The sequence below is a fragment of the Thermobia domestica genome, chromosome 7, assembly GCF_964235325.1.
Source record: "Thermobia domestica chromosome 7, izTheDome1.hap1.1, whole genome shotgun sequence".
In the NCBI taxonomy this organism is placed as follows: domain Eukaryota; kingdom Metazoa; phylum Arthropoda; class Insecta; order Zygentoma; family Lepismatidae; genus Thermobia; species Thermobia domestica.
In genome coordinates this window covers 242,457,650-242,479,399 of record NC_137460.1, presented here as the reverse complement: position 1 = coordinate 242,479,399, position 21,750 = coordinate 242,457,650, and the positions used below count along the sequence as shown (strand labels likewise).

The 21,750-nt window shown below is 35.8% G+C and overlaps 1 protein-coding gene across 1 annotated transcript in view; it reads right to left on the bottom strand.

The window, feature by feature from the left end:
* Nucleotides 1–21,750, bottom strand: part of LOC145690792 (uncharacterized) — a 271,803-nt gene that overhangs the window by 27,752 nt on the left and 222,301 nt on the right. The window contains exon 4 of the mRNA XM_081766070.1: nucleotides 19,046–19,188. Within this exon, the coding sequence (XP_081622196.1) occupies nucleotides 19,046–19,188 (143 nt within the window). The remainder of the gene's footprint in view (nucleotides 1–19,045; nucleotides 19,189–21,750) is intronic.

The window sequence follows — 21,750 nt, the reverse complement described above, 5'->3', positions numbered from 1 at the left end:
GGAAAACACTGTAATGTTTATATTTCATGATAGAAACTGAGAAATCTTTCGTTAAAGGTAAGAATATTGATATGATATTATCATTAATCGTTCCATCAGAAATAACCCATCTTTAACCTTCACTCAAGAGAACTTTATTCTGACAGCTCAAAAGATTAACAATTGGCGAGAATATTGAAGAGTAATCGTTCAAAAATTTTTTTGAGAAAAAAACTAGTTGTGATCGATATATCAACGAATATGATGGATGCTTACGTGAGGAAAGCAGTCAAAATAGATTTCGCACGAAGTGTGCAACACAATTTTTTAAGCGAATGCTAATCATTATGAGTACTTTATTATTATTATTATTATTATTATTATTATTATTATTATTATTATTATTATTATTATTATTATTATTATTATTATTATTATTGGCAAGTTTTTATTTTAGGCAAGACAGTGACAATAACCAATTCATCTGAACCGGTTCCCTCAGTTACAGATATAGTTCCCAAGAACGAAAGACAGAAAACAACGTGCCCAGCGGGGCTCTAACCCGCCTTCACTCGCTAACGCTCGCTCGGCAATACTATGTGAATTAGGAACAGCAACGACATTAGTGAGAAACTATCTATGTGAATAAGGAACAGCAAGGAATCAGTGCCAACCTGTGAATAATACTAAGAGTGACAGGATATCACTGCCTTGCCCAAACTAAAGAGATACCTTATAATTATTATTACACTAAATTATGCTATGCATAAGTGTCGGAAGTCTTATCGAACGGCATTGTCCGACCGTCTGTCAGGTATCAGAGCAAAAACGGTAAGTGATATCGAGATAATGTTTTTTGCAATCAGTCCAGCCTCCAGCAAAAGGTTCCATCTCTTCCGGTAACTCTCTATTCAAACCGGAAGTGGTTCAAATTACTAATTTCCGATTTCGACGTTTAACGCCATAGAATGAAAACAGCAACAGATAGGGAGAAGTGATTTTTTGCTAATGATTCAGTGTCTCAAGGCAACGTACGACCACTATCCCGAACACTCTACGAAATCCAGAAGTGGTTCAAATTTAATATTACTTCCGGTTCGAATACTTATTTCAAGAGAACAAAAACGCTAAGAGATATCGAGAAGCAGCATTCTGTAATCGATTCATTGTCCCAAGAATAAGTTCCAACTTCTTTGTTAATCCTGCATTTAAACCAAAAGTGGTTTAAATTAACAATCTCCGATTTCAACACCTATCGCCATAGAATAATAGGTAGAGGAAAGCCGTTCTCCGCATCGTTTTGGTGTCACAAGAGAGCATATCGTAACAACCCGCAACATTGTACCAAAACCAGAATTGGTTAAAATTCAATAATATTCCCTCTCTCAATACTGATTTCCAGAGAGCAAAAACGCTAAGCGATATGGAAATGCAATGTTTTGCAATCAATTGAGCTTGCCAAGAGTAGACTCCATAACATTCTACCAAAACCAGAAGTGGTTGAAATTATTACTACTTCCGGTTACAAAACCAGAAGTGGTTGAAATTATTACTACTTCCGGTTACAAAAGTGATAAGAGACATCGAGATGCAGTTTTTTGCAATTCATTCAGCTTTCCAACAATAGACTGCTTTCTCCATCAACCCTCTTTTGACTCCGGAAGTGTTTCAAATTAACGATTTCTGGTTTCAACATTTCTCACCATAGAACAAAATCAGTATTTGATAGCGACAGGTTGTTTTCTGCAATCGATTCAGAGTCTTAAGATGTCACCATACATAGACCTATTCTCTTTCCAGCCTTAGAAAAAAGTAGATGTAAACAAACCCACCTGACTACCAGTGTGAGTCGATGACCGGTGATTGGCTGCTGGTCTCACTGCACTAGTATCTTACCGCAATATAATCCCTACTAAAATAATAATTTCAAATAAAGATATCTGAATTTATCCTGCATTTTGTGATAATAAACACAATATATATAATATTTAACAACAGATGTAGCTTTATTTCAACCTCACCCGTATTTGGACATACTGTATTTACTGCGCATGCGCATGCGTTCGCGCGCCTATCCCACTCATTTAAAATTGTTGCAGAAAGCAGAGTTCCTTGGCGATGATGTGTGACAATAATCCATTTTCGTCTCGTGTTTTAAAACACAAAAGAGGACTACAGGAACAGAGGCAATCTCGTTTATATAAGGATTTAAGAAAATACATATTTCCAACATAGCAGTAGTCAGTGTCAGTGCGTTAATTAAACCAACTGTAGCCTTACACTTTGGAAATTATGCGACGACAGTAAGTAAGCAGACGATCTTGCTCTTCACGTCTCTCGCTACCGAAGCACGAGTGAGCCGCGGAGTAATACGTTTCGCTTTGTTTACATCTACTTTGTTCTAAGGCTGGAAAGACTTTACATACCGTCACAACCACCAACAATCTGCCAAAACCACAAGTGGTTAAGATTTACTAGTACGTACTTCCGATTTCAATACTGATTTTCGTAGAGCAAAACCGGAAAGAGATATCGAGATGTATTTTTCTGCAATCGACTCAGGTTCTCAATAGTAGGTTCTATCTCCTCCCTTAACTATCTATTGAATCCGGAAGTGGTTAAAATTACGGATTTCCGGTTTCAACCTTTATCATCATAGGAGAAAGACATTAAGGGCTTACCAAGTAATTGCTTTTTGATATGGATTCAGCGACCGAGGAACAGATTCTACCTCTGATCTTATTAATCTAAGTAGTAGTTATAGATGCACTAGTTCAAGTTTGAATATTAGAAATTAAATGAAGTCTTTCAGGTTTACATCCCACAACCAAGCCGGCTAGGATAAAAGAGAGGGGAGGATAAGAAATGAATGACATGGTGGAATGAAAAAAAGTGGGAGGACACGGGAGAACCCCGAGAAAACCTACGCACACAGTGTTTGTCCATCACAAAGTTTGCTTGGCGCGAGCTGGGATCGAACCAGCGACCCCACACACCAGAGGTGAACGCTTTACCACTGACCCACCGCGGTCCCCAAGTTTGAGTAATGAGTTCTCATAGTTTGCTAGTTTACTGCTATGCAGGTTCACACTGTGAAACGAAACTCACTTTATTATTATTATTATTATTATTATTATTATTATTATTATTATTATTATTATTATTATTATTATTATTATTATTATTATTATTATTATTAAGCTTATGTTTAGTTATTAATCACTCACCCTTAGTGCAAATGCCTTTACATGCAATACTGTAGTGTAGAACAAAACCCAGTGACTGCAAATCTAGCCCAGTAGCCTAAGCCTTTGCTACACTCAGTGTCGAGTTTCAACGAGTTGTGACATGTTAGTTGGCTTCCAGAGACAGAAGAGTGAGGACGTGTTAAAAGTGTATGTCGCGCTCCAAGATTAAGTTTTGTTCTAAGCTACAAAAAAAGTGACAAAGAAGCTCTCGAAATGTTCAAGTTAGTGTATTGCGAAGACGCGGTGCCATTGAAGACTATTTACAAGTGATATGAGCGATTCAAAAGCTGCAAGGAGTCGGCTGAAAACGAACAACAATCGAGATATCCTTCGACGTCAAAAATAGATGAAAACGTGCGAAAAGTAACAGAAATGATTTGTTCAAACAGGCGAATGACTATCCAAGAGCTTTCCGAAGAACTAAACATCTCGTATGGGTCCGTGAAAAGTATTTTAACCGCCGATTAAATGGGCAAATGACTTCCTTCTTCACCACGAAAATGTGTCGTACCATACCTTGCTTTTGATTCACGAGTTTTTGGCCGAAAAATGTATTCCTGTCTGTCCACATTCGTTGTGCTCTCCAGATATAGCAACATGCAATAAAATCATGCTTAAAGGAAAACGTTTTGACACCGTTCCTGGTATTGAGAGGTCCACGACAGAACAGTTGAACGCTCTTCCAAAAGAAGCCTTCCAGAAATGCTTCCAGTCATGGATTCAAAGTTGGGATAAGTATATTGCTAGCCAAAGACAATACTTTGAAGGAGATTAAATCAAATTCCATGTAAGCTTATTACTTTGTTTCTAATAAAATTATTCACCTGAAGAAGACTAAATCAAATTCCATGTAAACTTATTACTTTGTTTCTAATAAAATTATTCACCTGAAGAAGATTAAATCAAATTCTATGTAAGCTTATTACTTTGTTTCTAATAAAATTATTCACCTGAAGAAGATTAAATCAAATTCCATGTAAGCTTATTACTTTGTTTCTAATAAAATTATTCACCTGAAGAAGATTAAATTAAATTCCATGTAAGCTTATTACTTTGTTTCTAATAAAATCATTCACCTGAAGAAGATTAAATCAAATTCCATGTAAGCTTATTACTTTGTTTCTAATAAAATTATTCACCTGAAGAAGATTAAATCAAATTCCATGTAAGCTTATTACTTTGTTTCTAATAAAATTATTCACCTGAAGAAGATTAAATCAAATTCCATGTAAGCTTATTACTTTGTTTCTAATAAAATTATTCACCTGAAGAAGATTAAATCAAATTCCATGTAAGCTTATTACTTTGTTTCTAATAAAATCATTCACCGTATTTTTTGATCACACCTTGAATATAAAACATGATAATACAGCTTAACGCGGAATCCGCATCACATGATTGAACCTTGATCTCACAAACTGCATTTCTTATGCATAGCTATGATTGTCGCTCATCAAACGAAAATATCTATCATGTAGTATTGGTAATAATACTTGTACAGGAGGCCATTTATTAAAAGAATGTCAACCACGGGACTGTATTTTATATCAGGAAGAGAAGAAGATATCACATCTCGTGACTTTAATGTCACGGTACAGTGTCTCTAAAAGTATCCTCTTCCTGGGTTAGCAATGCGACGCTACTCGATTAGTTCTCGTAGCGTCCTTGTCGTATAACCTTTACGGCAGACCTGAGTCATCTATCGACATCAAAACTTTGCACTCCGACAAGTTATAAATGTATACAAGGCCATCGTAAAAGAATACTCGTCACTGCATATATGAATGTTAATCTGTTTTGCAATTCATTTTCTTATTTTTGGTTTTATGTCTGTAAAAAATCGAAAATAGGAAGTAGGAAGAAGTTATTTACATAAGAAGAAGAACCGATGTCAGGGGATTTGCATGTCAGTATTATGTCAAAATTTTCACACTGACGTTGTAGATATAAAATCAAGATTATATGAAGTGCAAAAAATATGGAGCTTAGTTGGTCGTACGTCAGCAAAGAAGGATAAATCTTATGACAAACTAACATGCAAATATTTTTCTTAGGATAGACAGAAGTACATTTAGACTTCAGTAGAAAAGCAATATTAGTCTACCTAAATTACAAACATTCTTTGGGCTATGGCGGTCGTAGTGATAACCTATCTATTGCGTGGGGTATTTGGTTAGATCCCAGCTCTCGCCAAGTAGAGTTTATGATGGACAGACATTGTGTGTGTGGGTTTTCTCAGGGTTCTCCTAGCCTAGGCTTTATTTCTTTCCTTCCACTTTCCTCATTCCACCACTTGATTTATGATTATGATCACCATCTTCCTTAGTCTCAGTCCATAATCGTGGGACGTTAAACAAAAATAATAATAGTGATAAAGTGCTGTCAGAGTTTTAACATAGATTTAAATTCGTTCCAGCTATAAATATAGCAGAAGTAGACAAAAGTAATATTTATGCATGAATTTCTATTGATTCCCTTCGCCAGCATTGTAGAGAACGTTCCTATGTATACAAACATGTCAAATTATGGTAGATATCTTTCAAAGTAAGAAATTTTTGCACATGTAAACATATAAAGATTACTGCACGATCCACTCCCACAAATACTTGGGCGCAATCATTCCTTTAAATTTAATATTTCTTCTAAAAATATAAAAAAAAAAATAAATAAAATACAAAAAGACGGGAGTTAACAAAGATGGGATAATTTTGTATCTACACTAAACTTTCTTCAATTTAGGGCACTTATAAGGATCATTCTAGTATAATTAAAGTTATATATGTCATTTTAAATCCAAATTTCGTATATCCTCCCGAAAAATCTCCCTCTTTGAGGCACTCCTGGATGATTATGCCTCTCCTGATAATAAGAGAAAATTACTGAAACTGGTTAAGTACCCATTAATCACTTCGCTGTATCTATAGAGACGTTCAAGGCTAGGTAAAACCAGAGAATCTTAATTTTATAACTACTTAAAAGGTTGATAGATTCCCTCTATCACCATCTCAGACCTGCACTCTTCCTTATCCTGGGCAAGACGCTTCATTCCTTTGTAGCTTTCCTTCCTATTGCTTATATTATTTGGTGAGGGGCGCGGCGGCTCAGTGGTAGAGCGTTCACCTCCGGTGCTTTAGGTCCCTGGTTCGATCTCAGCTCGCGCCGTGTGGACAAACACCGTGCTCGTGGGTTTTTTCGGGGTTCTCCCGTTTCCTCCCACTTTCTTCATTCCACCATTTCACTCATCTTTCATCATCTCCGTCTCCTTTAGCCTAGCCGGGATAATCATGGGACATAAAACTTAAAAAGATTTGTATTATTTGGCCCGTATATCTCAATCGAAGCCTTCCTCTAGCCGGAAATTCTCTCCATAGCTACTAACATGATTCCTCCCTGTCTCATAATGTGCCCAATCATCCTACCTCGTCTTTTTGAAATGTTCTTCAATTTACTCCTTTTTTTTTTAATCATTTCCAATACTCTCTCATTTGATATCTTGTCTGTCCATGTAATTTTCATCATTTTCTATAGCACCAAACTTCCCCTCTATATGAGTACGAGTTTGTCTGTTTCTAGTGTTAAGCACCAATTCCCTTTTTTAATGGACTGCCATTTTCTCATCACCTTGAAACACAATCCCTGGAGTTGTTCAGTGCTGTTCAGAAAGTAGCATCTGTGAGTATTAGAAAAAAGTTCCATTTCACTAATAAAAAAGGGTTCGTCCAACGCAGGATGAACAAACAATCTGAGGGTTCCCTACCTATGCCCCAAATACTCATGTGATTGAGTATTAGAGAAAATGGAATATTTTTATTTTATTTTTTATTTATTTTATTTATCAACACAACAGGCATTACTGCCCAATACAGTGTCTACATATGAACTTAAATACATAATATTACAGTATAACATAAAACTTGAATACCAATATATATATATATATATATATATATATATATATATATATATATATATATATATATATATATATATATATGCCACTATTTCCCTTGCGTGTTTTGATGGATTGAACCTATACCGTTATATTTGTAGTTATGTCTATACAGTGTATTTTGTTGTGCAAAAGTCTGTGTAAGAAAAGGAGATCGTTCAACGTCCATCTTTGTTCAAGTGTCTGAAGTGTAAAGTTATCAAGTAAATTATCATACGGTTCGCATTTTGGGTAAAGTCCTGTCCTCTTGTACGTGAGAAAACGTATAAATTTGCTTTGTATCTGCTCTACTTTTTGGCTACGTGTTTTCACAGAAGTGTTCCAAATAAGTGAGGCATATTCAATTTTTGATCTTACGTAAGAAAAATAAAGCAATTTTAAAGTTTTACCATTTATAAATTCTTTGGTCGTTCTGATAAGAAATCCAAGATTTCTATATGCATCTTTGGTAATATTTGCCACATGATGCGCAAAGGTTAATTTTTTGTGAAATATCACACCTAAATCTTTAATTGTATCTAATTTTTCTAAATTTATTCCATTTATCGAATAAGTAAAGTCATACGTTTTTTCACGTCTACCTTATGTCATGGTTTTGCACTTATTAATATTTACTTCAAGTCTATTGGTAGTACACCAGTTTAGTATATTAGTCATGTCCTGTTGCAGAAGTAGACAGTCATCTATAGATTTCACATTTGCAAATATTTTTAAATCATCTGCAAAGAGTAATTTGTGAGAGTTATGGATATAAAACGGCAGATCATTAATAAATGATAAAAACAAAAGAGGTCCAAGATTAGATCCTTGGGGGACTCCGGAATTTACACGAAAGCTTTTAGTTTTAAATTCTTTATATAGAACGGATTGTCTACGTTCACTCAAGTACAAGTTGAAAAAAGTTATCATAGGGGGACCAACATTGAAAGAGGCAAGTTTCTGAATTAGTATGTCATGATCCACAGTATCAAATGCTTATGAAAATCCGTATATATTACATCTAACTGTCCATTATTATCTAAGGATGAAGTTATGAAATCTGAAATGATGGTGAGATTAGTTATCGTGAATCTCTTCTGTAGGAAACCATGCTGATATATGGAGATGGAAGATTTAGCATGATGCATGACCTGACCAAAAACGACTTTCAAATACCTTTACAATTGTTGGTAATATAGCTACTGGACGATAGTTTTCTATGCTATTTTTATTGTCGGGTTTTGGGACTGGGCATATTATTGACTCTTTCCATATGTCCGGAAAAACATTTGTCCTTATTGAGAGGTTAAATAAGGTATATAGCGGATATTTCAAAATATTACTACAACCCTTCACGATATAAGGTGGTATATTATCAGACCCAATTGCCTTATTCGGTTTCAGTTTCTTTACTGCATTCTCAATATTTCTTGAACTAATCTCCATGATATGAAATAAGTTCTGATATTCCCCATGTAGGTATTTTTTCTCATGTGGGTCAATATATTTTTAGTTGAGAAGGATGATTTATTGTAAGTGAACTGGAAGTGTTGAGCAAAAGCTTCCGCAATTTCATCATTTTTAGTCAGACTCCGTCCGTCATAGGTCATAGACTCAGAAGAAAGATGTCGGGGTTTACTTTTAATGTAGGTCCAGAAGTGTTGTGGGTCTTCGGTTATATTATTTTCAGCATTAAAGATAAAATCATTATGTGCTATTGCTATTTACGCTTCACTTCTCTACGTAGTCTGCAGTACTCGTTCTAATGATATTGGTGATTAGTCGTTCCCCTCCCTTTAAGCCATTTTATGCAATGTTGCCATTTAAGTTTAATTTTTTATATTATACTGTTACTAAACCAGCAAGGGTACCTTTTTTGCGTCGGTCTTTTCATGGGAATGCACTTCTCAAATAGGTCATAAATTACTTTATAAAATTCTTGTACTGCTTTATTTGGATCCGTATATTCGTTTAGATATTGTCAATCTATTCTCGCTAACTCAGTATAGAGATTATCATAATTTCCTTCCTTAAAATTGAAACCAAAATATGTTTCTTTTGTTTTTTATTCTAGATGATTTAACATGCGGAAAACTTATACAAATAGATGGGTATATTTATCTTCTACCACCTATTTATCTTCTTTAATTAATGGGTGTGGTTCTCTTATTACTGTTACATTGGAAAGATTACTTATTACTAAATTTAATGTTCTCCCTAAGCTATTTGTAACATTATTGAGTAATTCCATGTCATGATATAACATATGGCTAGCCAACCTTAAACTCACTGCAACCCGTAAAGGTGTTAACTGGTTGACTCCATTAACGAATAGGCAGATAACTGCTTTAGCTACACATTAAAAAAATAAATAAATAAACCCGAATTAAAACGTTTATTTAGATTCAGGGAATGGAACCGCAAAGAATTCGGCTTCCGTACTATTCAGTTTCGATATCGGATTGGTAATATATATATATATATATTTGGTCTAGGAATTAATTCGTGCGGGTGGACAAGAGATGGCGCAACGAACGGAGCGTCCCACAGTTCCGTGTATCCACACATGTGTTGCAAACCCCTGTCATCGCGTATCGTTCGTAGTATAGGGCAGTGGATTAAAGCGTCAACAACACCAGTTTGTAGTTAAGTGAACATGGCGCAATTTGTGCTTGATAAAGTGTTTTTGCGGGGTGTCCTGCTGCATTACTTTAACATGCAGAAAAGTGCGACTGAAAGTCATCGTATTTTGGTGGAAGTGTATGGTGACCATGCTCTAGCTGAGCGAACGTGTCAGAAGTGGTTTGCACGGTTTAGAAGTGGTGACTTCGGCTTGGCAGACCAAGAGCGACCTGGACAGCCAAAAAAATTTCAAGACGAAGAATTGACAGCATTGCTCGAGCAGGATTCGTGTCAAACGCAGGAACAACTTGCAGCAGCATTAGGCGTTGATCAAACAACAGTCTCCAAACGCTTGAAAGTCATGGGAATGATTCAAAAGATGTCACATTGGGTTCCACATGAATTGAAAGACAGAGACGTTGAAAGACGAAAAACCATTTTCGAATTGCTGCTTCAACGACAGAGCAGAAAGGGGTTTCTGCATCGAGTTATTACGGATGATGAGAAGTGGATCCATTACGAGAACCCTAAACGAAAAAAGGCCTGGGTGAAACCAGGTGAACCAGGTCCATCACAACCAAAACGAGATATTCACTGTGCAAAGGTTATGCTGTGCATATGGTGGGATATGAAAGGTGTGGTGTACTATGAGCTGCTGCAACCGGGTGAAACTATGAATGGAGAACGTTATCGACGACAATTAATGCGTTTGAAGCAAGCTCTGGCCAGAACACGACCAGAATGTGAGAACAGACATGATAAACTTATTGTTCAACATGATAACGCTCGCCCACATGTCGCAAAACCGGTCAAAACCTATTTAGAAAATGTCGGATGGGAAGTTTTACCCCACCCGCCGTATTTACCAGACGTTGCTCCTTCGGACTACTACTTGTTCGATTGCATGAACAACGATTTGATTGGACAGCGGTTTACTTCTTCAGAAGATATCGAAACATGGGTCTCTGACAGGATCGCTTCCACGGATGAGGACTTCTTTCGCCACGGAATCCGTACATTGCCTGACAGATGGGCGAAAGTGGTGGCTAGCGATGGACAATATTTTTCTTAAGGTATTTATGTATTTTGTGTTTGTACTACAGCTTCAATGTGTGCGTACCAACCGCACGAATTAATTCCTAGACCAAATATATATATATATATACAAGGGCAATCGAAGGGGGGCTAAGGGGCTATAACCCCCCCTCTGACGCTCAGGTTTACACTGGATAAAATGGGCTTCAATTCTGCTTTACACTGGATATAACGGCAAATTATTGTTTAGCCCCTCCCTTGATCATATCCTGGATCCGCCACTGTATATATATATAATGAACGTGACTACATTGTGACTTAATAACTTTTGAACCGCCCGACGGATCTCGGGGAAATTTTTAACATAGATGAGGTTCGGGCTGGGATGGTTTTTATCACTTCACTCTGTAGGTGGAACTTAGGGTAGGGGGAGAGGGAGATATAAAAAAAATGATCGAAAATGATTGATATTAGTGTCGAATCCATAGTTTTCGGGATCGCTGGCATGAACAGTTTAAATCCAAATATAGCCCCGTAACTTGGAGGAGGGGGAGAGAACCCCTTGCTTCTCACATGACCAACTTTATGTGGAAATGTGTCGATTTGGAAATCCTCCAAACTTTATATGTTCTGGTTGAAGAATGCAAGACAAAAAGCATCATCTATCAGATAGGGTTCCAGTAATAGTAAAAAGTGACTAACTCACGGAACACGTTATTAATTTTTGTTATTTTAACCCAGTGAAGCTAGTAATTGATTCTAATATTTTTAGATGGAAGAGTTCTGATTAAGCCTACTACTTCGAGATTCGATTCGCCTTACATGTTGTATGTTTAGGACTCTCAGACGTCCCGGTTTAACAAGGACAGTTCTGAATTTATATTATCCGTTCTTCTGTCCGGAAGGAATTGTTCGAGACTCCAAATGTCCTGGTTTCCTGCCAAAACATAAATTAATATCATCCGTGGGATACTGAAAAAAAATCATCGTAACTCTACTGATAGAAGTAATCTTTTATGTCACTCAACGAGACTGTACATCTGAACATCTATGGAATGTGTATCAGGTTCATACTCTTTAAAGGTTACTTGGATTCCTAGGAGCAAGGAGCAAAATGTATAATTATGAATATACAATAAATTATCATAGGGTGCTCCGTTTTTTAGTTTGCAAATATGGAACCTCTATTTACATTATCAATGCAACTTATTAACATGTCATAATATTTGACCAGTGAGAGCAAATTTCTCACCGGAAATTTGGCAATGTGCATCACGAGGTTTTTGCTTTTCGTTTAACGTCAATTTGGCTGCTGCATAGTATAATTAATTTAAAAGTATAGTGATATTAAGTTGCTTATTTTCCAACATTTATATATTCTTTCTTGTTATTGAATTATCACAAATAAGAAAAAAAGTTGTGTTGATAGTGAAAACTGAATGTAAATTGCCATCACAGAAACTGAATGAAAACTATCTTCCCAAAGCAGATAGTAATTCAAATCTGAATTTGTATGTGTGTGTATGTGTGACGGGTGTACGATATTCGTGACTTAGGATCTGATCGCGTGCTATGACAACGATCGGTCGATTACTCCCTTCCATATAATCTTTAGGAATAACTCACACGTCCACAATTGGAAGGAATTGGGTTTCATATATTCGTTCAGAGTAAAATAATAAAATTTTAATGTTATATTACTTTCGAAGAGACAGGGTGCCTTCACCTACTTCTAATGGAACCCCTGTAGTGAAAAAAAGAAATGAATACGGAAAAGGAAAGCTAGAACATTACAAATTAGAAAAGTAGGCCATGGATAATTGCTAAATGTTCTCACCTAAACGATAATGGTTATAAAAGAAGCAGTCTTTATTTGCAATAATTTCAAATCTCTTCTACTGTTTGGCGTCTTAGGGCCTCAACTACAAAAGGCTAGATAAACTCTCCTAGGAATTTAGTCAGAAAAAACAGTGTACGCCTCTAAATTTGAAAGGTCAATTTATTATTATTGTAATTATTAATATTATTATTATTAACCATTTTAATTCAGAATAATTGTCTTGCGTGGTTAAAATGGAAATTCAAACAATGTGATAATATACGCTTAAGTGCTATGCGCGAGGATTTAAACTTATTAACCCTTAGTGAAAGACGCAGTCTTTTCGATCTAAAATTCTTACATAATCTATTACATAGAGGTTTCTATTTGGATGGTTTTATTTCGTTAACAGTTCATTATTTTAGAACCAGAAATTTTACTTCTTTTGCTTGCACTAGGCTATTTTCTAAATCTTCTATTTATAGCTGTATTGAAACAGCTAACAAATTCTATTCTAATTTAGATCTATTCCAATTTAAATTTCCAATTGTTCGTCATCAATTCTTTAATATTTTTAACACTTGTTAGTTTTGTTTGGATGGGTGCCTTTAATATGCATACACATTTTCTTTTATTTGTATCTATTTCTGTCTTTTTATTTGACTTTTCTGTTCATGCATATAATTCTACCATGTATGCATGTAATTTTTCCGCATGTAATCTTTATGCATGTATTTTTAATTGCATGTATTTTTTAATTGCAATACTACATGGTTGGCTTTCTTTTCTTTTCGTTTTTTTCTTTTTTCTTTTTCTTTTTATTTATTTATTTATTTTGTATTCATTTATCACTAGCAAACCCGCACGTCCTGCGCAAGCGTAAGACACTACTGTTGTCTGAATGATTGAATATGATGCAAAGTTAAAAATATTTATGGCTAGCAAAGTAGTTTTAATAACACGTCAATAATATCTTTAATTAAGAATTTCTCGATAATTACTCGAATTTAAGACGTCCTCGAGTCTAAGACGCATCCCGATTTCCTGGGTTAAATTAAGGAAAAATAGTAATATGTTAAGTTAGTCAATCACTTTTTACTATTTCTAAAGCGCTCTTTGATATTGGTCATTTTCGGTGATTTTAATATATCCTCTCCCCTCGGAAGTATCATTGTTCATCTCAAGAACCCCAAAAACTATTGATTCGACAGTAATATCGGCCATTTTCGATCATTTTCAAATGCTTCTACCCCTCCTTTCAAATGTCTCTCCCCCTCCCTTAAGTTACACGTCTAAGTGACACGACAAAAACCATCTCAGATTCAAACTTCATCTAGGTTGAAAATTTCACAGAGACCGGTCCGGTGGTTTAAGAGTTATTAAGTTTTATTCATTTTTATATATCTTCCTCTCTCATCCCATCCCCTAAGTTTTAGGCCCAAACCTCATCTATGTTAAAAGTTTGATCGAGATCGGTTTGGTGGTCTAAGAGCAGTGGCGTAGCACACTTTTGCGCCATCCCCCCCCGCAAAGTATAGAGAAGGGGCCCCACTTGTAAAGCCGACACAAGTAAGGTGGAAGTTCTACTTCTTTAAAACTTTATTCATCGCAAGACTTCGGGGCCCCTATACATCGGGGCCCCCCCGCACTGCGGGGGTTGCGGGGGCAGCTGCTACGCCACTGTCTAAGATGTATAAAGTTACACAGTCATTTTCATTTTTACTTTTTACATATATCTCCTCCTCCCCTTCCCCTACGTTGCATCGTCAAAGTTAAATGATAAAAATTATCCCAGGCCCGAATGTCATGTATGTTGGAAATTTGATCGAGATCGATTGGGTGGTTCAAGAGTTAAGTTCTGTTTATTTTATATATTAATCTCCCCTCTCCCTACCCTAGGTTCTACCGTCAAAGTGAAAGTATTTTTTAAAAAATCTTTCCAGGCTCGAACGTCATCTATGTCAAAAATTTAATCGAGATCAGTCGGGTGGTTTAAGAGATTAAGAGTCACAATCATAGCCACTTTAAATTTAGATCTGAAGTTTTTCTATTCATAGACATCGCTTTTAATATATTTTATATAGATGAGTTATTTAGCATGTTTCTTTTATTTCTATGATTTTATGTATAAACTGGTTATTTTATAATTATGATGTAGGACCTAACTTATTTACTATATTTTGTATCATTCTTGGTGTACTAGCGGCTGTCAAGCTGCCAATAAACTGCTTAAGAATTATTATTATTATTATTATTATTATTATTATTATTATTATTATTATTATTATTATTATTATTATTATTATTATTAGTTTTTAAATATAGATTTAACATAGATTCGTTCTTTAACACTTTGAACCCGAATGTGGCACTGGTAGCAAGGGATTTAAACTCTCCTTGCGCCGGCTATGATAATAGTACCACGAGATGCTGAGCGATATTTTTAAGCAACCATCTGCATTATGAACATAAACTTTTAACTGCTCGATAGGGATGCGCACGAGACAAGATTTGAGGCTGTCTCGTCTCGCAAATGTGCTGACAAAGTGATGTCTCGACTCGAAAAACGTATATTTTTCTATTGGAAGAGCTGTGTCTCGACTCGATTTTCTCAGGAAAATTCTGTCTCGACTTGACTCGTGCGCATCCCTACTGCTCGATAGCTCAAACCTTCCAGTTTGTTATGTATAACAAATTTCTTTTCTTTAATACACTGTTAACTAAGTGAACTGACTGTATCCTGGAATCGTCACATGACACTTCATTCCTGCCTATCTTTTCACGTGTTTGCTCAGCCAGGACCGGCCCTAGGTAATTCGTCGTCCCGTATAATGACATCATTTGCCGTACACTGTCTCCAGAAAGAACAAATCTTAAAAGAAACGATTTTAAGTATGCAACCCCATCATGAACAACGAAGAGGAGGGAAAAAGCACTCGCACTCAGAAAGGACTAAACACTACAAATACAACCTCGTTGTCTGTTTTTATATATTTAAATAATAATCTACTATGTTAGTGAATGATAAAGCAAATGCATCCGCAGAAGAAAGATGGTAATATTTTTTTTATATAATTCAAAATATCGAGTTTCAATCTCAATATGCCAGTTTGCAATTCCAGTTCAACTAGTTCTTTTATCTTCTTTTATTGATTTTCCTTCTACATCTGTTAAATTAAAAAAAAAAAAAACTTGTTTCCACCTTCAGCGATAAGAAACTTGTTTGTGACAAAGACAAGACTAGTTTTCATATCAAAAAAATTGATAACTAACTAAATGGAAAAGGTGTTCGCTACTGTTCGAGAATTGAGTTCTGTGTATTTGACAATAATCAAGTAATTCATACCGGGATTTGTTTGACCATTTGCTTTACCACTTTCCATATGACCTTAAACTAATGCAACCTAAACATGATTTATGAATCTAGTTCAAATAGAAGGTCAGCTTAGTAAATTTAACTACTATCATTATGAAATTTGTTTCCAACAAGAAATAGCTATTTGTTTTAAATGCTATATTTATGAGAGATTTTGTCGTCCTCCGAAACTTGCTGGCTCGTACAAATGCACGTGTTGCGCATATGGTAGAGCCGACCTTGTGCTCAGCATTGTGAGTAAAAACAATGTAAAGAAAATTTTATTGGTGTAAGTAATACTAAATGCATAAAATAGCATGCACATTATAAATATAATAGTGTATAGAAGCAAAAGTGGAAACTAAGAAAACATACTTTTAGTGCATTACATTAATTTAAATCTTCCTAGAATGTTAGGAAAATGTAGATATTTTTCCGAGTATATCTGCAGGTATGTAAGATGATATAAGCACCCGAAAGTTATGTATATAGTTTTGCAGACATTTTTCGAATTAGTTGAAAGTTTTACCTTTGTAATTTCCAAACCAACACTGGGATTAAAAAAGAGAACTTTGAATCCACCGGAATATTGATATCATGGTATTTAAATATTATCAGATTCAAAGTGTTTTTACAAAGTATAGTCAAACTACATATCCTACCCAACGACCCGTATTCACAAGTTTACAAAATTTTTGAAAAACGACAATTACCCATTCCTTTAGGAGCACATGAATTCATTCCAATAATATAGGGTTGGTTTACATTTTAAAGGAGTGGCACACTGTAATCTAGTGATTAGAGCGTTGGACTGACGTCCATGTGTCCTGGGTTCGATTCTCGGTGCTTCCTAATTTTCGGCGTCCACCCTGCGTCGTGAAGCAAACTGGGGAGTCACGTGAATGAAAGATATGACAGCCACTAGTCTTAGAAAGCTCCTAATAAGCCGGTTAGTAAGAGGGCGACGCAGCGCGCTGTCCGTGTGCTCGTCGCGAAATTTGACGTAGTTCAGCCGGTTGCTGACAGATGGCGTTGGAGCAGCTCAGGGCCTCAAAAAGTGTTTTTTCGGCAAGTGGTTTGGTTTGGTTTCCATTTTAAGCAATAGTATAAATAAGATTAACCATCAATTGCAACAGTATTGTAGTTCACTATTAGATAATAACACCATTCTATTTAAATTTGTATTTTTTTAAAAATTAGGATCCCACTCAAGTGGGTGTTACAATGTTGGGATGTTAATATGTCTGTTACTCCACACTAATTTCGTTTCGTGCAATCTGTAGATAACAAGAGGGATCATCTCAGCCGAGGTTGTTAATGGAATCAATGCATTAACATCTTCCTTACTAACTGTTACTTTAATTATAGCTGGGGGCGCGGTGGCTCAGTGGTAGAGCATTCACCTGGGGTCCCTGGTTCGATCCCAGCTCGCGCCGTGTGGACTTTGTGGTGGACAAACACCGTGCTCGTGGGTTTTCTCAGGGCTCTGCCGTTTCCTCCGACTTTCTTCATTCCACCATTTCACTCATTTCTCATTATCATTGTCTCCTTTAGCCTAACCGGCATAACCGTGGGACATTAAACAAAGATTTCATTTCATTTCATTTTTTTAATTATAGCCATCCATATCCCAATTTTCTATTAAACAAATGTGTGATAGAAGTTACACATATCTCGCCTATAGATGGTAGCACAAACAACCTACAACTGTCGACATCTACCGGACAAAATTGAAATTTGAAATGCGTTAATTCTTTTCACTGTCTTCCAAAGTTTATTAATACTAAACATGGCAGCTTTGCAAAACGTCGATAGTGAATAATTCTAAACGTAAGAGCTACAATATATACGAGGATGAATCAAGAAGTAATGAACATAAAAGTAACTTTACTCTACTAACGTAATCTCTTCTTTTTCAGATTGATTGATTAGTACCATGGATCTGAAGAAAAAAAAATATCGTCATAGAATTTCTAGCAAAATAAACCATTTAAGGAAATCCATAATCGCTTCAAAACTGATTATGGAGATGGTATAATGGACATCAGCAATGTGTTGCGTTGGTTAAATAGATTTAGAAACGGAGAAAAATAAACTGCAGATAAACTGGGAAGAGGCCGGCCGACAACATCAGTCACACATGCAAATTAAGAACATGCTAATGAATTGATACGAAGAGAGAGAGAAAGGTGTATTCAGTTTAAAATGTTGCTGATACATTGAAGGTCTCGTATGCCTCTGCTCAAAGAATAATTGCTGACTTGAGACATCACAAAGTCACAGGTTCATCAGACTTGGATGAAGTTAAAACAACATTAAAATCTTAGTTCAAGAAGTTTTCCAAAATGGTTATAATGCCTCGGTTCCACGATGGTTCAAATGTGTAGCCTACAAAATCATGAAGACTATGTTGAACGTATTTTTCGTTTGAGAACAGTTCAGACTGTGAACTGCAATACCCTTTGATGTTATATGCTCATTAATACATTTTATGCCAGAAGAGGCATTACTTTTTAATTTACTCTCGTATGTGAATTCAGTCTGAAACAAACTGTGCACAGAGTATCAGAATTTGCACTAATACAATAAATATTTCAATCGTAGTCTCATAATGTAGTCTTAAAAGTTTATGCTGCTTCTGTGAATTTAAATTTAAATTTTTTTTATCTTTCTCAAAAATCTATTAATGTGAGAAGTAGGACCTTAATATTTTGAAAGTATGTTTAGAACACCAATCCTTTATTATTATTATTATTATTATTATTATTATTATTATTATTATTAGTAGTAGTAGTAGTAGTAGTAGTAGTAGTAGTAGTAGTAGTAGTAGTAGTAGTCAGGCCCGCAACTAGAGGGGGCTAGGGGGGCCTGGCCCCCTAAACTTTTCCGTGGCGCATCCAGACAACACAAAAAACACAATTTAGATATGTGCAAGAGAATTTTTAATGACTTGGCCTCTCTAACATATCCATGCCCCCCCCCCCAAACCTCTGTGGCTGGTTGCGGGCCTGATAGTAGTAGTAGTAGAAGAAGAAGAAAGAAGAAGAAGAATCACTTACCTGTTTGGTAATCAGAAACCATGCACATCTGATGAACAGAATCTACTGGTCGCTCCACGGCTTTGTTAAATTTCTGACGTCGGTCGTCCGTAAAACACTTCTCGGTGTAACTTTTCACACAATCTACAAATTTATTCCACATTCTGTAAAGAGAAAAACAATATATAATATTTTATTTTATTTTATTTATTTAACAATCACCAGATACAGCTAAGAGACCATTTTACACTGGATAACAACAACAACAACAACAATAACAATGGAAAGGATTTGGGAAGGTATCGGCCAGGGCCTGTTTAGTAGGTACCATCCCGGCATTTGCCTGGTAGGACTGAGGGAAACCCTGGAAAACCTCAGTCAGGATGGTCGGCAGCGGAATTCGAACCCACGACCTCCCGAATGCAAAGCCAACGCTCTACCACTTGAGCTATTTCGGTCGGTAATATTACATAAGTATATATATTTAACTATCTGCTTACTTAGTTTTATATTAGAAGATTACGTCATGTAGAAACTAATGAATTGGGCAGATCAAGACTCAAACCGAACACAGAAAACACAGAAAGAGTATTACAGAGTGAGTAGCCTTCAGCTGGCTGGGGACTTCGCCCCTAGACAGCGCCGTAACTTAGATTTTTTTCTGAGGGGGGTGGGGCAAGCATTAATATTTGGGCAGGCATTAATATTTGGGCAAGCTAGAAAAAGTTTTTTGGGCCCTCCCTTAAGATTCGAAAATAGGACCCTTCTTTCCATCTTTTTCTTACTCTTTGTTGACCCCCGGAGCCTGTGGGTCCTCTAGTACTCCCCTGGGCCCGTTCCATACATGACAAATTAATTAAGGGGATAATATTGACAAATCTCAAAGCCATAGGGGTATACGAAAAAATATTACTTCTACGGCCCCTAATAGTAGACATTTTTTTTACTGAAATGTGCCCACGATTCATTTTTGTTTTATTTACCTTTTGTGTACTATTCTGTTTATGTAATGTAGTGAAGTTTTTTGATGCTTCATTTATAATTTCATGTTCGTATCATATATGGAACAAAAAAATTTTGTCTTAAAGTGGGCCCCTTTCGGCGCTGTGGGGGGCAGTTGCCCCCTGACCCCAGAAGTTACGGCCCTTTCCCTAGACCCCTGCATTTGCTCATTTGCTAGATATACGGCCTCACATGTCTTATTTCGGCCATTGGGAAGTCTAAATAACTAATTTCATTTCTCTAATAGATAAAGGCTGAAAGGGTATTCTCAGAACCGGTAAAAATTTCCTCTTGTGGTGATATTTAAAACGAATAATGCTTTTTGATATAGATTCAGCGTCCGAGGAACAAGTTCTATCAATTATTTTCTTCACTTTACTCTTCCGCAAAATTCTCTTTTCTGTACATTAATAAAAGTTTTGTTTTATTTTCGGTTATTGCGATTTATTGCGGTTATTATTTCGTCATTAGAAGAGTTCTGTTACTGCTATGTTGTTTAAAAATAAAAAATAAACATTATTTTCTTATTTATATTATTATTATTATTATTATTATTATTATTATTATTATTATTATTATTATTATTATTATTATTATTATTATTATTATTATCATTATTATTATTATGTTTATATTCCCATTTTACAGTACAGTTTGAGATTTGTACGTGAATGAGCGAGAAATTTTGTACATATCTGAATATTAATGTGGACGTTAGGACAAAGAAGAAGAAAAAAATATAAACTGTCATAAATGTGAATCACCTTCATGACTTCCGACGCTAAAATGCAAATGCGCGGGAAGGATATGAGTGACGGGGGGGGGACGAGTGGGGATGGGGAATAAATTGTTGGCTTCCGATATACAGGTGAATATGGCCTTGGGTCATGACAAATGAAGCAATTGAGACAGGAAAATAGAAAAGAAAGAAGTCCAGTGAAATGAGAGTATGAATGGATGGGATGTTAATCATTGAAAGTGCTGTAGCCTTGTGCCAAAACAAGGAAAGTCCACGTTGAAATGTGGATCTCCCTCAGTTGTAGATTTTCGGAGGGTAATAACTATAACAAGACACTCAAATACAGAAATGGCACATTTGATATTTATTAATCACCTAACTTACTGGATATCTTATGAAACCAGAAAGTTCATTGTCGCAGAAACAAATGCTCAGCAGAGGTACGTTTCACGAAAGCTTCCCAAAAATTCTATACACATGCAATGGCCAAGCGAGATTTTGTTTCGCTCGAACAACTAGAAACATCTCCTATTTTGTATTTTATATTAGGCAATAACACTATCCATGCCTTTGGATTGAATATTGAGCGAAAGAAATACTGACCAATGCTTCAACCAACAATGTATTCAAAACTATAATGTGTTACAGTTTCGGATATCTACCATATCCTTCATCAGACACTATAGAACATAAATGAAGATACAAACATATATATAGTCATTCTAATACATATATGTTACAGCAGGAAGGAGTTAGAGAGAGAAGTACTCAGGAGGAGACAGAGAGAGAGAAAGAAGAAGGAAGAGAATGAGAGTGAAAGATGACGTGGTATAGAAAACATGGGAGAAGAAACGGAGAAACTGAAGAAGTTATTAAAGAAAGGAGGGGTCAGAACTTATAGAAGGAGTGGAGAAAATTTATTGAGATCAATAAAGAAGAAGAATAGAAAAGACACCAAAAAGATTAATGAAGAAGAAGAAGGAGT